We start from the raw sequence: 17,187 nt of genomic DNA on the forward strand, positions 1-17,187 counted from the left end.
CCAGTGTATATACATTATTCCATACATATGTATATATACACACACAATTTCTATGAATACACACACATACAAAGAAATTCTATTTTCTTGGGATAAATGGAAAAGCTCATACATTTTCATTTGTACATATGCAAACTTCAAAGAAACCAGAAGAGCAAATTTTGTTCCAATGCACTGATGCAACACAGACTGCAGTATTGTTTATAACAGCTTCTTTTACAACCGACTTCTTTCTTTGGATAACAAAAGGCTTAAAAGCCACAGGTTTCTGAAATGCATTTTCTAGATGTGCAATTTACGGAAGCATTCAAAAACAGCCTACAATATATATAGTAGGCAAACTGTGAAAGCTTAGCACAAGAGGAATTTTCCTAATCTGCTCAAGGACAGGATTTTTTTAGTGGCAACATGGCCACTTCTATATGCCTGTGTTTCTCTGCACTAAGCCTGTTTGCTTTTTGTTTTCTGTTTAGTTTGATCCTCTGGGGAGGATTAATTGTTTTTTGCTTTTTTGCCTTCATGGTAGGATCACTTTATTATCTGATTTTACGGCTTCCGTTGCCATTTTCTGTGGAGGCACTTTTTGTTTGTTTTGTGGCTCATCTTCAGTGAATCCTCTCTAGTTAACATACAACCTTTTTGGCTTTTTACTCCACTCTGTTAGTACACCGCGCTACAAGTTCCCTTATGAGAGAGTAGCTGCAAGACTATCAAAAGCCCAATTTTCTGCAAGTGAAGACTACAGAAGGATCTGTCTGCTGATGATACACTGAGGTCCCCGCTGAAATACTTCTTAAGCCACAAATGTGTCATTTGGGATGGATGGAGCTAAATCACCACGTCTTTTCACAAGAGGATGCACTCCAGTACTAGGAATCAAACTGGTGAAGAATACACTATGGATCAGGATTTTTTCCAGGAGAAGAGAGCTACCAAGAATCCAAAGGTTTTCTCATTTGACTCCATTCCACCAGCAACTATCATGAGCGGTTATTTCAGGTTTTTGCATCTCTAAATAAGGCTTTCACCATTGAAAAAAGAATTAGCACCTTTATGTTAATCAGTGAAAATATTTACTTTAATTTTGACTTGGTTATTAAATTTCATATTACACATACTTATGATATGGACTTTGGAAATACACCGGTGGATTAATCTCCACCATTAATACTGCAATAAAAGGAGAGTGACAGGTCTCTCCCGATCAGCTTCTAGAAATGAAGATGCAAGCTTTATAAACTGAGAAAGGATTATTTCAGATCTTCTAACACTGATCACTGGCAGTGTTGTTAATGTATCAGCATCTTGTATTACTTGTAAAAATTAAAATTCTATGTACTTTGGAGAAAGTTCTACTTCATCCACCACCAGGAGACAAAGGGAGTCTATACAATATCTGGCTATTCTTTTAGTATTGGCTTGTTGTTACGTCTTGTGCATCAGAAGGTAACCTTCCATGTCCAAAAATCAATTTCTTGTAAAATTATGTCACTGGTTGGCAGTTTTTCCCACTTCTGTCCTCTGCTATGTTTTTCTCTGTTAAAAGTTCAAATTGTGTTTAGCAAGTGTTCTTATTCAGTATTTTGCTGTCAGTGGAGTTCTAATCTCTTTCCTGCAACCAGGAGTTACCATCATAATTCCAGTGACATACTGGCTGCCCTTACAAATTGCAATGAAGTTTTTCCCATCGTTTTGAGATTGTCCTTGAGGAATAGCATAAACAGTCTTAATCTCTCAGTTAATTCTCAAACTGCCTGCAAACCAGGCCGTGGTCAAACTATTGTGAGTGGTCAGGTAAGGACAGGACACAAAGCTGCCACATCTCAGTTCAGATGCAGTAGCTAGCCACGTGCACAGCTACAAGTCCATTACAAGCCTTACTTACATTACCTTCATTAACTTTCTTAACACTCGCCTGCTCTGATGAATTCATCTGATGTTGAAAGCTGACTTCTGTTTCTATTTGTTCTGAGGTTGGATTTCCATCAAATTTGCAGCTATGTCTTTAATCTTCCAGACCAAAATAGCATAGATGAATTTTTACCTGGATCAAAAATAGGAGACCTTATTCACATTAGTAATGTTAGCACTTTTCTTCTAATGTTAGTACTAATGTTTGTACTTTTCTTGTTGAGCTAATACTGTACATTGTTCCCTTATGATAGTTCTACTTTGTATATAGTCAATACTGTGGCATTAGGTGTATTAACAATGATAAAAGTTCTATTTCTTACTTGATACTCATATTTTTAGTTTAAAATTTTCATGAGCTGATCTCCGTATTATGATTTTATATTTCCACAAGACTACTCATATAGCTATTACACGAGTTCTTTAAGGAATTATGATTCACATTCTGATATCTCTTACACTATTTAACATGTGTCAAAATAAATAGCAGAAAAATCCTTTTTAATGCAAAAGAATATCTGCATGGATATTGCACAAATCTTTATCAACTGAAATACTATTTGAAGATTTCCATTCCAAAGCAATTACCACTCCTGCAGAAGAAAGCAGCTGATGAAACAGGGGGCAAAAAAGATCAGTACTTAATCCATTATCACATCCCAGTAATGCTAATCTAGGTGTAAGATTAATTTGGACTTCAAACATATTAAAGCAGCAAAATAAGATTTGCTTCCAGAAATATTCAAAAGGCAGTATATCCATATGATAAGATTCAACATTCACTGCAACCTTTCTTCCATAATATGCATTTGAAACCAACTTTTCAGTTTATAATTTATCTCAGAAGTTTAGTAAAAGATAATACAAATAGATGGTCTATGGAAGCATTTACAAGACCCAAACATGCATTTTAATATGGGAAACAAAACCATTTACTAGATATTCTTCTCTGATGGGGCAATTAAAAGACAAGGAAGATATTTCCAAAGCAATCCCTTCAGTATTTCTCTCATATAAACTTATAAAATTATTTTGAAGTAGCGTTTTGTTTGTTCCATCTATGATTTTTCTATTCTTTTTAATTCTATAGTTTTCCCTAAGAACTCGACAGCTACTTGGTAGCCAGATGGGTGGATGGTCTTTTTGTTCCTAGTAGTCCTTGGTTTAAAATGTCAACATTTATTATTCTCATATTACCTCATTTTTAACTAAAACAGGTTTCCTCTGAATTTGATTTAAATTTTAACCTTTAAAAACCAATATCATGTTCAGATTCTATGACTGTTTATCTCTACCTTATTGCGCACTCAGCTGTATTTTATGATCTCTAGAGTTACTTTGACTCCCTTGTCTACATTTTCCAAGTGAAAGTCTTTAAGATGCTGTCCATCTGGAAAAGCTTTGCTCCATGCAGGGAATTAAGCACAGTCCTTTGCTACAACTTAAAATATATTTACAGATATTTTTATACTTTGTCTGCATAATTTTTCATTTTCTGTTTCTATGTGGTTTTCCGGCTGCTATGAAGCACGTAACATTTTAGGAGTACACAAAATAGCAACAACACAAATCCCAAACAGAAGATTCAGAGGGGAAAAAAAGAATAATAGGTATTTAACAACAAAGTGAATGTTATTTCAAACTGACCAAAAAAGATACATTTTTCAAATATGTCTGTTTGCATGGTTGAAAGACTGTGAGAGAGCGCAGAAACAAGATTTGTAAGAGAGGCAAGTTAAGTAAAAGCCTACAGTATTGTTCAACTGTTCCAAAATATTATGCTTAAAGCCAATTTTTAGCCATAACACCAACTAAAAATCACTATCCGTTACACTAAAAGGATTTTATTCTATTTTTGCTTTTTTGAAATTGACACACATCCACGACTACAAGTGGCAGAGAATGTGGGACATGGTTGACATTTAGGAAAGAATCCCGATTCATTCAAGAGTTATAGAAGGGGTTTTTTCCCCTGTATTTGTATAGCATAATACAGAACCTAAACCTGCCTGTTACACAAGTATTAAACAGGAATTTCATTTATTTCATTTTGAGAGTTCTATTAGAATTGACTCAGCATCTCAAACTGTTTGAGCACTTGCAGCTTTAACATACGATTTGGGTCACCCATCCTTCCTCATCCTAACAACAACTTGTTCCACACAAGGTGACTGCAAATTTATGCCACTCTTTGGTTCATGAAAACAAACTTTTTTTTTTTTTTAAATAAAAAGGAAGAGGCCAAATCAACCAACTCCATAAAAACACTCAGTAAAGACCCAAAAGCCCAGCCCACGTACAAAGGTAGCCTATTTTTATTTTTACAGCTAAATATCTTGCTGTATTTTTTTATTTCAGGAGAGCAGGGGGCTCTTGAAATACCAAAAGGAATCATTTTAATGCTTTCTCAAATCTGCCTCCTAGGAGTTTAGAAGCACTAATTCTTCACCAAGAATAGTTGGGAAGAAATTGAGTTGGCTAGCTGGGGAAAAAAATGCAACTGTTCCGTTTAAAACATCACTTCTCAAGTGGTCAGGTTTCATTTGCACAACACACCCTGCTGCCATTAATTTAGCAGCCCTCTAATCAAGCATACTTCCTGACAGAAAAGTAGAGAATAGTGAAGTGATTGTTGTTAACTCCAAAGTTTTCAGAAAATGGAACATACATAAGTATGAAGCCTCCTTTCGAGTCCCATTATACAACATGCACAGTTCCGTGATGCTGTTTGACTTCACCTGCAAAACTAGGATCTGCACACTGTGGCTTAAGGATAAATGAGGAATAATGAAGGGAGGTAAAGCCCTCGTCAGAAAGGCTGTAATTTGCCTACAATAGGGAATTTTTGTAAGTTCAAAAATAAAATAAAAATAAGTAGTCGTTTCTTTAATATTAACTTTCACCTGATACTAGTGACCAGTGCATCAGGAGACCCAAGCAACAGAGTTTTGAGAACTCAAGACACCAATACTAGAATGCTTTGTTTAAAATATCAGTGTATATATTAAGGGTATTTAAAATTCATTTTACTTCAGGAAGAAATTAGGTCACCTGAGGATTAAGGAATAAATGAATGAAAGCCATACACCAACTTCTAAAACAATGAGAAAACACATTTGTTTCTGGTTGAAAGGCAAAGTTAGTAAAACTGTTTGCTAGCATTATATCGTCTGCCAAAACACACAAGCAAGGAATGGAAATCACTTCGAGTAATTCACCTAGTAAAGACCAAGAGAAAAATAGAAATAAGTTACATGCCATGCAGTAACCAAACTAACCTTCTCTGAAATTTCGTTTGATTTTTTTTAAAACAGAAAAAATACGGTTATCTTGTGGTATACAAACGCCACAAAAAAGATGAAGTTATATGTGCAAGTAATGCAAGGCAAGTCCTACCCCAAACCCCTCTCATTCCACTAAATCTCTGCCTTCAATTTTATGCAAGTTATGTGGAGGCTAGCTTTCAAGAAATTGTTCTTTTTTTAAAAATATGAGTTAAGTACATGGAAAATTGGCAGTTCCCAGCAACAGCACATGAAGTACCTCTCAGCTCCTCATTTAGACATGTAACTGGATTTTTTTACCTGGCTACAATCGCCTCCTCATCTCTATCAAAAAGAAGGCATTCTCTTACAGTACCATTTCTAGGTAACTCGCTTCACCAAGATTGCTGCGATCCATACAACCAGGCAAGGTACAAGCTATTTCTCTTGATTCATGGTAAATCAATATTATGTTTCCAGCACCATACAACTAAATTACATCTATTGCGTCTGCTGCTGAAAGCTATATGTAAGGGCATAGTTTTTCTTTAGTATTTCATTTTTATCAGTCCCAATGGTACTACATTGCATTCTCTTGTTATATTATGCCTTAACAAAAATGATTTTACTACATCACTCCATCATCTGTCTAAACTTAATCAAGCACAACATTGCTTTCTGAAAGTCTACAGTAGTCTCATGTCCCTGAGGGGCTTTCTTCATGGTAGCCACTTTGGAAGAAAAATATCAGCTCAGCATTGTCAAACTATCAAAACTTACAAGCAGGCAGTCACCAGCACACAGCAAAACTGTCCCCAATCATACAGTTGTTAAAAAAAAATCTTTAATATTTGCCCATTTCAATACAACAAGTTTTGGGTGCTATTTCATAAAGAAACGTTTTGAGACAAAAGTTGAACAGAACTGCCAGGTTTAAATACGGCTCACAGATTTTTAAGGTAGGGCCTGCCGAAACAGTCAACAAAGCTAAGAACATGAAGCTGCATGACATTCACATTTAAGAAAGGAAGAGAAGATAAAAGCTAGAAAAACAAATAGTAAATGACTGGAAACCATTAGAGAGAATAAACTGTCAGCCCACAGCCTTTGTAATCTTCATATCAATCTGATATGTAAAACCACTAATGTCCCTGTTTAAGTCGCCTCCAATCTTTTTCTTGCCCTTACCTCACCACAATCCATTCCTCCAGCCTTTAAATTTATCCTCATTGTTTAAGTTTAAGATCCTAATCCCCTCCCAACAGGCATCCAACAATTAGCCCCCACAGGAGGATCTCTTTTCTTCCACCTTGGCCAAATTATTCACTACAATTATGAAAAATAAAGCTAAACTACACACATTTTTACAGAGAAGGAGATCACTACATATACCTAAAAGACAAAAAGCAGCATAATATTGGAAACACTTTATAATTGTCTGAGGGCCACAAATTTGCTGGGAAGGAGACGACCATTGGTTTGGCTTGTTCTATTTCAAACCAATGTAGCCTAGAGTCATTACCAGCATGTACAAGCCACAGCTCATAGAACAAATGGAGCAGAAAGGACCTTACTCACGGACTACACTAACCTACCCCAATGACATCTGATATAATTTCATTTTTTGGCTGCCAACACAAGTGACATTTATTAGCCTATGGTGATATAAAACAAGTGATAAATGTCACAGTCAATTAATATTTTCATATTTTGATGAAAGTAATTTAAAAGCAATTATATCAGGTTACAGTTGTTTAAGCTATGCCATACAATAGGCAATAATTATATTCATCCTCATTCCAAACATGATTTTATCACACTAATATCCAAGAGCATTCTGGAAAGAGAAACCTTCGGCTACAAAAGCATCTGTTGTGCTAAAACAATTTGATTTAAAAGGAGCATTGCCATTAGCAAAATGAGTCATTTATAGATTTGACCAAAGACAGGTAAAAACAAAAGTTGAACCACTTTCCATCCAGAGAATTACTTGTTTGTATTCATAGACAAATCCTGCTAACTTCAAAGCCCTGATTTTAATGATATATATCTCATCTCCAAAGAGAAACAATACAAAACTATAAATGCAATTATTTATTTAAGAAAGAAGAAATTCATTAAAAGGACAGCAATGACTATGTCAGGGTATCTTCTGCATAGAAAGTGGAAGAATTAAACTCTTTATTCACTATATTATGAAAAGCCTGCAGCAGAACACTTCACTCAAATGCCCACAGCAGACAACTACATGTCAGGATGCATGGAAAAATGGACTTTATTACCTTCAGACATATCAATAAAATTGGTATGGAAGAATAGTTAAGGACAGTGAGGCTGAACATTAGAATAAAGACCATCAAAATCTGAAACAACTTAGTACTTTTTACTGGATGTCATTCTTGATCCTTAAAGCAAAGAGACAAACTTCAGTTTAATCATACAGAAGCATTTATGTAAAATGCCATGTATATTTATGCTATAGTATACAGTAATTGAATTCAAACTGAAATTAGCTTTCTAATATGGAATAAATAAGACTAGCAAATTCAAATGAATAGGTGCATAACCTACCAGTCTTTCTTTTAGGCTCTGAATCACAAAACTACAAAATGTGATTTGTAGTAAATTTCCCAAATAGAGATAATGATTGCAAAGCTCATAAGCCAAGTCTAAGGAACTCTGCGCTGCATTATTTACAGAAGCAACAGAATGTTTTCACAAGATATGAGTAAAGTGAAAAAGCATATTTCTAAAGCGTACCTGGCTACATTAAACCTAGTCTAATAAATCATTTCCATACCACTTGCATTTTTAGGTGGCTTTTATTTTGTTTAGCGATTTCTTTCAAATGTGCCACTGATACCCAGGCCAGAAGTTACACTACTTAACCCACATGATAATTAAGAATAACCTTTAACAAGTAGAAACATAAACATTCAGATAGCAAAATTTTAGTAAGCCCACCAAAGCCAACCCCATTTCTTCAATTCCTGAAAGAGTATGTAAACTTGAAACAGTTTGTTCCTGTAAGAAAAAAGGCTGCTAAAGTGTATTCACAGATTTGAAAATTCAGAGTATATCCACACAGTTGAACACAAACTACAGGGAATAACTGAACTGTCTTGGATGCTAAGAGAAAAATAGTTGCATTTTCACACTGCTCTGGTGCGCAAAAAGACTCTGCTGCTCACGTAGCTGCTGAATAAAGTAATCGAGATACCTGCATCTCACTCTTGTGCTAAGTGTGCGTATCAAAAAAGTCTAGGGTATGCAACTCAAAAAGAAACCCCATTTGAAGATTTAATATCATATACTTCAGAGAATAACACAAAAACACCACAGACATTTTGCACAGACACACTTTGGTGTCTACAAATTACTCCATATTTTTTAATAATAGCTTCTAGAAATTCAAGAACAACCAACCATGAAAAGCCTATCCTGTCTTGATCCCAGGAATGGTAAAATCCCGTACCTTCTAGAAGTCCCATAAATACTGATGGCTTGGGTAAAGCTATTTAATACAAAGTAAAAGAGGATCAACTGCTAAATCATACAAGAAATACTGCTACATATTTATAACTGACTGTAAATGTCTCTTGACATTTTAGAGAGCCTTTTCTAGGTGTTATTAAAATACTGCAACTCATAATATACTTTTGTAATTTATTTGGCTAGTAGCCAGAATTTACAAATACGTAGAATGCAAAGATACTTCATATTTATCCCTGGAAAATATGAGAAGACTACCTGCCCCCAATCAATACTGATAGCTTTTCAAAATTAGATTTTCACTTGGCATGTTTTAATTAGGTTTCCTTTTACAAAAAAAACACTATCTTGCAATGTATTAGAGAAACTGAAGAGGCAACCATAATCAGCAGAACTGACAGGAAAATAAAAAAGTGCTCTAACCAATTTCAACTTCTAGGCTGATGACATAAGCCTAGAAGCAAAATACATGCTGCCTCACTGCAGGACATTTCTTCTCATTAAAGAGGTAAGTGGGTCTGTGTAAGCAGTGAAGACTATTAAAGATAAGCAGATTAAACACTAGGCTTGCAGCACGGTAGCAGCATGTTCGGTTGATAGGCTGGAGAACTGGGTTTTCTTTTAAGATTCAGGACTTCCAGCATTAAGCAAGTACAAAATGAAGTGGATATTAACACAAGTGAAGCACCCCAAGTGGCTAATGGCGAGAAAAAGAAACAAAAGCCACTCTCTACACAGCAAACCCTGCAACTACCAGCAGCAGCAAAAACTGTTCATCATGCCCTCCTGGCAACGAGCAAGTCTATCAAGCAGACACCTTCAAGTCAATGAAATGTATGAAAAAGATATTACTGTTTATCTTTGGGAAGAATCCCATTGTCCAACATCTACTTACACTGAGATGCACACACATACAACCATTCTTTCATGCAGTCATCTGATAACAAAACCTTTTTTCCTGAAGTAGTAGAATTAATTGCTGTCATTTTTATCTTTTCTCACAGGGTGAAAATAAAAAGTTTAGTTTGGCTATACAAGCATTCACAATGTCCTTACTGACAAACTGAAAGCACTTATTTAAGCATAACTATAGCAAATTATCAGACCAATTTAACAATACCCCGAAGACAGCAGCTAAATGCTATCTTTTCTGCCTGAGCAAACCATTTAACCTTTTATCCTTGCCCATATTTCAAGGACTTTTTTATTCTGACAAGCTTTCACATTTTTCCTTTGGTATACTTTCTAATGTCTTCAAAGTGAATGCCAGAAGCATATGCTCCCCAAACTCAGTTCCATTTCCCACTCCATTGCAAAGTGGACCATAAGCACCAATCCTGAAAAATCAAACCAGTGTGAAAGCTTACATGCCAGGTAGATATCCACCAAAAATCAATGATGCTCCATACCTCTCTGAGCATGAATCCTCAGTCCTACAATGAGATGTAGTATACACACACACACACATCATAACAATCCATTTTCCTATGTTATAAAACATATGGCATTCAAGCACAAGATTATAACAGACTCACATAATAAAACCTCACAATTTGTTTCCACAGGCTGAGTTTAGTCAAAAAAAGTTGCTTATGACTGATCTAGTTAATGAATTCTAGTAACCATTAATCTGTAGTCAGTGTTCCCCAATCCTTCTTCTCCTCACTCAAGTCCCTTCAGACACTCCAGCTGAGCAGAACGCTGTCCAGCTAGCCTGGACACCCACAGCCAGTGACCAGCCAACCTATGTTTAACAGCAAGTTCATTTGGCCTTCACCACTGTGCTAACACTAATGTGGATCCTTCTCCTTCTGTCAGCTGCTAATTTTCATAGAAGCTGAAGAACTTAGACTATCTTTCAGACATCTTCTCCAGACCAAATTTTAATTAATTTCAGGTGCTGATAAATTACTGGGAGAATAGGAACCAAGTCTGAGCATATCATCTTGTTTCTTTTGGAAAGTAGCCTAAAAATTACTTTTTTAAAACTAATATTTTTAAAAGAGAAACAGTATGCTATTTCTTGTATCCTAAGTCAAGTCTATAATTTCAGTATCTGCATAAATCATTTTATTTATCTTCTCGTATTACCACCTCTTCTTCAGATGTCAATATAACTGGTGACTGCCTACATCATCATTGTTGGAAGCCCTTCAGCAGACATCTGATCTGTGGATTCGGTTATGTTCCTGGTAAATCTGTAAGCAGTATAAAGTAAGTCTTGTTAATGCAAAGAATCTAAATTAGAAAGAAAATGTGATTATGTTCCATGGGAAATTTGTTTTTTCTTTTGGAGTTCTGAATTCTTCAAGTAACCATAATGACAAGTAACTACAGAAAACCACCCTAAGTTATTCTAGACTTCAAATGTGAAACTTTACACCCAAGTTTCTAATGTTATCTTCCAGAGGTAACTTTCATAACTCAAAGAAATATCCACATTTTCTCTAAACATAATTTCAATAAAATTGTCTTTTTTTCTTTCTAAAGAACACTTAAGCTTGAGCTTTCAAATCAGACCTGTCAGTTTTGCTTTGATATAAACATAACACTGTCATTCTTCTGTTGTCTTAAGAACAGAGCAAAGCCATTATTCCATGTATACATGACAACACTACTGGTAGTGCCAGCATATGCACCAGTGTTGAGCTTGATTAAGAGACATATTATCCAGTTTATACTGTTTATTATTCAAAGATTTTAGAAGAATGCTATTTAAAGCAATCCCCTCAAAGATTATGAGGAAAGATGCTCAAACTTTTTTATCTCAATTTGTGAAGGTTTTTTCCCTTTGTTTCTTCTAAACACATCATAGGTATCCCAAAAGGATATAAATCTCTAGTATGGGAGAATAACTAGTCTCCTTCAAAATCTGAATATTTTCTTTTGTTTCAGCATACTTTCCGTTGTCTCCCACCAAGCCTCAAGCACAAGGAAAATTACATAGACCAGGCCAAACCCCAAACCAAGACGAACAACATCCCTGGCCAGACCAAGTTTTGTTTGTGGAACACTGATCTGGGGGAGCGAAGGGAGTTTAAAAGGGGGGTGCAGAGTTACTGAAAGTTATCAGATGCACAGCTCAGCACAGCACTAGAAAACATGCGAGTCAAGAAGAATGCACCACAAGAATCAAAGGTGTAAAGATGAGAGTAATCTATATAATTTTAAAAAGCCACTCGAAGTCAAATTTCTCCTAAAGGCTGTAAAAGCAAAGCTAGATTTCTCCTGGGAGTAGGTGCCAGTATTTCCCACAGCAAGATACCTTGTAGCAGGCAGTTCCAAAAACTCAACTCCAGTATCTGAAGATTTTCAGATGTGTATGTATGCTTGCATTTTCATGCTAAATTTAAAGTTAACCTTTGAATTAAAGTTAATTTAAAATCTATGTATTGACCTTTCAGTTAATACACATTTCAAAAATTTTAAAAAAGCAGAACAAAAAAATCAAATTTTTAGTCCCATTCACAGTCTCCCCTCTCCGTAAACAGCTTCTTTTCCTTTATAGAACACAATTTCTACTTTTAACTTTTTATAAAAATACTGTAAAAAGCAACATTCTTACTAACTGCATGCTTTATTAGCTCTTGTAACCAGCTCTGTAGCCAGCAAAAAATGTCTTCAGTAATTATGAAAGACACTCTTAAGGAAACAAAATTGAAGAGCACGTCAATTTTCAGGGTCTCTAAATTATGTCCAAAGATGTCCCAGAGAAGGTTTAAACTGTACGGAAAACTGAACAGCACAATAAGCCTTCTCTTGTTAAATGTATTGAAGCTTAGAGTTTCTGTAACCACTGATTCCCCAATTCTCTTTTCCCATAAAACAAAACACAAAAGTGCTCAGTCCTTTCAGTAAAATAAATAAGCTCAAAAACAAGTCCACCAAATATTCTGAGATTATATTCTCCATGCCCTCTATTTCCCCCCCACCCGGGAGGAAAATGTAACATTTATCTTTAGAATCAAGAAATCATTCTACTGGGGTTTTTTATATTTTTTTTATATATATTTTAGCCAAACGTGCTGTGTAGTAGAAAACACCAGCCAAGATAAACACATTCAAGTGATGCAGTTTGTGTTTCACATCTGCACTGAAACTAGCACAAAAAGGGTCCAACAAAGTAAATTAACTAGTTGAATTTAGCCTGAATTTCAGCAGAAAATGGAAGGGGGCTAACACTCTGTAGGAAGATACGGATGCAGAGAACTGTGGTGATGATAATGTCCAACCACATATGAATACTGCTCAAGTACCACAAATGCAGAATATAAGCTCCATGACAAGTATCTGAAATTTGGAATATCACACTCTCCATTACTTTTCTTCCACTTACTCATAAGGATTTGGGGGATAGAAACTCTAATTTCTTGCACGTGTGAGAAGAGTGAAAGCATACACGCAGCAGCTACTGCAATGAAAAAAAAAAGTCACAGATTTCTAGTACAAGATGATGTTCAAAGTACAAGCTCATCTTCACAGGGACTCACTATGTACTACCACTTTTCATCCGTACAAAAATACCAGCAACAATAAATGATACACATGTATAGGGAATAATAAAAAACCTAGGTAGCCTCACAACATTTGCGGCTAACATCACAATGTATTTTACATCACGATAAAACTAAAAAAAAAACAAAACAAAAAAAAAACCCACAACAGATCTCTGCCCAATGCAGCAGAAGCAGCTCCACCACCTGCATTAGCACTTGTCCCTAGGCAGTAACTTACGTCAACAGTCCAAGTTCATTACCTAAAATGAAAGCCTAGAAATTAAAAGAATATTCCATTGTTAGAAGCACTTTCTCAGCCTTCTGTCAACACTATTGCACAGCTACATCAGACTGTGAGCATGCTATGCGTGTGTGTGTGTGTATATTTATATGTATATATATTTATACATACACAGAAAATCTGATTTGCCCCTCCTGGATCTTCATTTCCACATATTTCACTATTACAAATTTGTAGACCAAACTTGTGACACCAAACAGGATGCAACAAAAACAGACTGAAGAAATGAAGAAGGTGATATAGACGGGCCACGCGCCAATATATTGACTTTGCCTGTAGGACCAATTCCTGTTCCTTCAGGTTATCTGCTTACACCACTACCTGGCTATTTACTGCAGGAATCACAGAATAAGAGAGTTCCCAGAGAAGATAGAAAGTATCACAGTAGTGATATCAAGTATATTTCAGGTAAGGGAGGTTACAAGAAGCACAAGGAAAACATGCATGCATTTGTTACAGAACAGGAAGAGCTGGTGATGGCGAATGGTTTATTTAACGGGAAAAAAAGACCTGGTTTTGAAAAGAGTAAGCCACCTGTGAGAATGAGCACAAAGAAACCTGAAAGTCATGCAACGCAGGTCCTTGAACAGGTGACCATTGAAAATAAGAGAGGAATAGACCAACGGTGCTTTCAAAATAGTCAGAGAAAGCAAATTGAAAGAACCTTCAGAAAGGTTAGAGGAAAAAGAGTTTGATCCAGTAACAGTTAGACGAAAAATTTCTGTTGATATGAACAAAGAGTGGGGAGATTGGAAAAGCACCTGGAAATTCAGATTACTGCATTATAGATGGTGCTCTCCATAGGGACAGAAAAAAGGAAAACAAACAAAAAAATCAGTTTGCTTTTGGTAGTCAGCAGGAATAACACACAAAAGGAAAGCAGTATCTTCCTTGTCTTTATACTGAGAACTCAGTTACAGGAAGCAACAGGGGGAAGGCAGAAGAGAAGGAAGACTGAAACATCACCAAAAAATAAAAAGGATTCCACTATATAAGATACCAAATGAGCAGGAAAATATGAAAACAAAAAAAGACAAAACCCCTAAAGCACAGCAGTCTCAGCAAAGCCACATCAGTGCAAGTCTAAATCAACTGTGTTAAAAACAGAAAAAAAAAAAAAAGAAAAAAAGAAGAGGTTATCGAGATAAAACAGGAACACTGGTCATAAAAAAACCCCACTAAGATAATAAATTTGTTCATCTCAATCAATCTTCAGTAGTCAATTTGTAAATATTACATGAAATAGTACTAATAGGTTGTGGAAAGTGTTCTTCTCTAGCAAAATATAAAGGAAAAAAATATTTTCACAGTGCAAGTGATTAAGTACCAGAACAGGTGCCAAGAAAGGCTGCAAAATCTCCATCCCTAGAAATACTCAAAACCAGCCTGGACAAGACCTTCAGTAACCTGATCTAACTTTGGAATTAGCACTGCTTTGAGCAGAGAGGTTGGATTAGGACCTAATTTAGGCTATGATGTTCATTTTAAAAGCCATCAATATCCAGTTTGAACTAGGAAAGTGATTTTTTTTTTCATCAGTGGCTTTCCAAACTATTATCACCCAGCTCACCAAAAAAAGTAATTAAAACATATTGTCTTGGCAGTGCCAACATGAACGAACAACTTTTTAATTTTTTCTGACTGTTAAACTTGAAGTTATCTATAAAATGGTCACTTTTCTGAGCCACACTTTCTTCTAAAAAGTCTACTCCAAGATGCAGAAAAAAAAAAAATCCAACATTAGCTTCCTTTTGGACTTACACATTTGCCTTATTTCCTGATGTCCTTTTAGCATGTTTTCGTAGTTCCCGAAGCATTTTTGATGTAGATATTAATTACACCTATATATATATATGCATGTGTATTTATACATACCTACCCAAGTGCATACAGACACACCACCACATATAGGCAAGTAAATACTCAAGACTACTAAAATTATGAAATTCTACCATACTATACAGTTAAACCAGGGAAATGCATTCTCACTCCCAGCATGTCTTCTGCTGACACTGGTAGACAATTGGGCTCCTCCAACCTCCCCTCCTTTTCCAATACTCCCCTGAAGCATCATCATGAAAACCACTCCCCCACATGTCAAACAGATACAGCATCCCAGAGAAATTCTAGGCTCAGGAAGGCTCTAAACAATCAGCATATAGGGCTTGAAAATTTTTGATTATCTGTGGTCAGAAACAGTTTTCTTGGTTATGAAGCTCCGACTAGTTAAATACATTGAAAATAAATATCAACTTATCCAAAAACAACCTTACTTATTTCTATATACTCAGTTACACAAAAATTAAATACAGCTAATTTTATGATGAGCAAATGCACTACCATAACACACTGTCACCATGTTATATGCAGCACACTGCGTCAAACTATTTCAGTAATCTTAATAAGCTGGCACAAAGAAAAATTAAAATATACACAAAATATAAAAAAAGTGAGACATAGAACATACTCAGATAATGCAGCAGTAATTCTGTAATTGCCTTAAAGCAGCAGTAAGGTATGAATGGTAGCATGTTAAAATGCTAAATTTATTTTCCTCAAAAGGAAGTTAAATTAACCATGCCTGTCCTATTGTTTAATAGGCAAGGTTCATGGTCTATAAACAATTATTTATGCTAGCAAGTATGTAATAGGCCATATCACATTACAATGCCAAAAAAAGGAATACGGTGCTTTCAAGCAAAAATCTATTCCATGCCCAGCTCACAGAAGATTTTGGAGCTCACTCACTTCTAGCTGTTTTACTCCATAAGAATCAGTTCAGTCGTCATACACCATTGACACTAACACAGATTACCATATTTCTCATCTGTGCAATTCCACAGCACCACTACAAAATAAAACTTCACTAGTATGTTAAAGTTCAACACAAATTGCATGAGTATTTATTTCAACTTAATGATAGTTATTGAAAATAAAATATAAATATTATTTGCATTGTAGAATTACATTCTGGTTTTGGATTACTGTGCATTTGAAGTAATAAAGAAGCATAGCTCTAAAATAAATGAAAGTATTCACTCTGCTTTGACATTTAATTTCTAAATAATGCTCAACTAAAATGGCTACTCTAAGGCAAGTCTGAAAAGTCACTTAACAGATTTTTATAAGTATCTGTAAAAGTGAAGTTTCAAAAATAAGGTAGGCCTTATAGTTTAGACTTCACTTCTTTCCATAAGAATATTCACAAGACTATTGGATATAAACCAAGAAATTAACAAACTGTATTTTATTACTTTATACAAAATCCTACTTTTAATTAATAAAATATACACTAGGTGAAACAGGAAAAACTCAAATTCTAGCATCAGTGCTATGTACTCAGTCAACCTGATTTACTTCAAAAGATTTTCATCATTTTTACGAGTGTCAACATTGCAAGCAGGAGAAAAAAAAGAAGTAGACTGAAGTTACACTTACCTGCAGCCCTCTTCTTCGAAGAATACTTGAATCATCCATGTTTCGACTCTGCTGATCACAAATTCCTGCTAAAGCTCACTTGCTGCTGGCTAGCTTTGCTCTCTAACTGTTAAAGAAGTCCATTATTTTCAAACTTTTCTCCCCCTCCCACCCCCCCTCCGTCCAACTCACTAAAAATAGGACATGGTCTTTCACTTGCCTGTCATGAAGAACTGCAGCCACGGTCTCTGACTATCTGTATGTAATTTTGCCTGCCTCTTTTGTGGCAGATTTAGCAGGTCACATT

At 35.5% G+C, this 17,187-nt stretch overlaps 1 protein-coding gene across 12 annotated transcripts in view; it reads right to left on the minus strand.

Annotated features, from left to right (window-relative positions):
• MAST2 (microtubule associated serine/threonine kinase 2) overlaps window positions 1-17,187 on the minus strand; it is a 196,375-nt gene that overhangs the window by 128,492 nt on the left and 50,696 nt on the right. For 2 of the 12 annotated variants that reach the window (XM_076340299.1, XM_076340301.1), the window contains exon 2: window positions 16,902-16,994. The exons of the other annotated variants lie outside the window; for them this stretch is intronic. In XM_076340299.1, the coding sequence (XP_076196414.1) occupies window positions 16,902-16,940 (39 nt within the window). In that variant the 5' untranslated portion in view covers window positions 16,941-16,994. The remainder of the gene's footprint in view (window positions 1-16,901; window positions 16,995-17,187) is intronic. 12 annotated transcript variants of the gene reach the window in all.

The sequence above is a fragment of the Aptenodytes patagonicus genome, chromosome 5 (genome assembly GCF_965638725.1).
Source record: "Aptenodytes patagonicus chromosome 5, bAptPat1.pri.cur, whole genome shotgun sequence".
Lineage (NCBI taxonomy): Eukaryota > Metazoa > Chordata > Aves > Sphenisciformes > Spheniscidae > Aptenodytes > Aptenodytes patagonicus.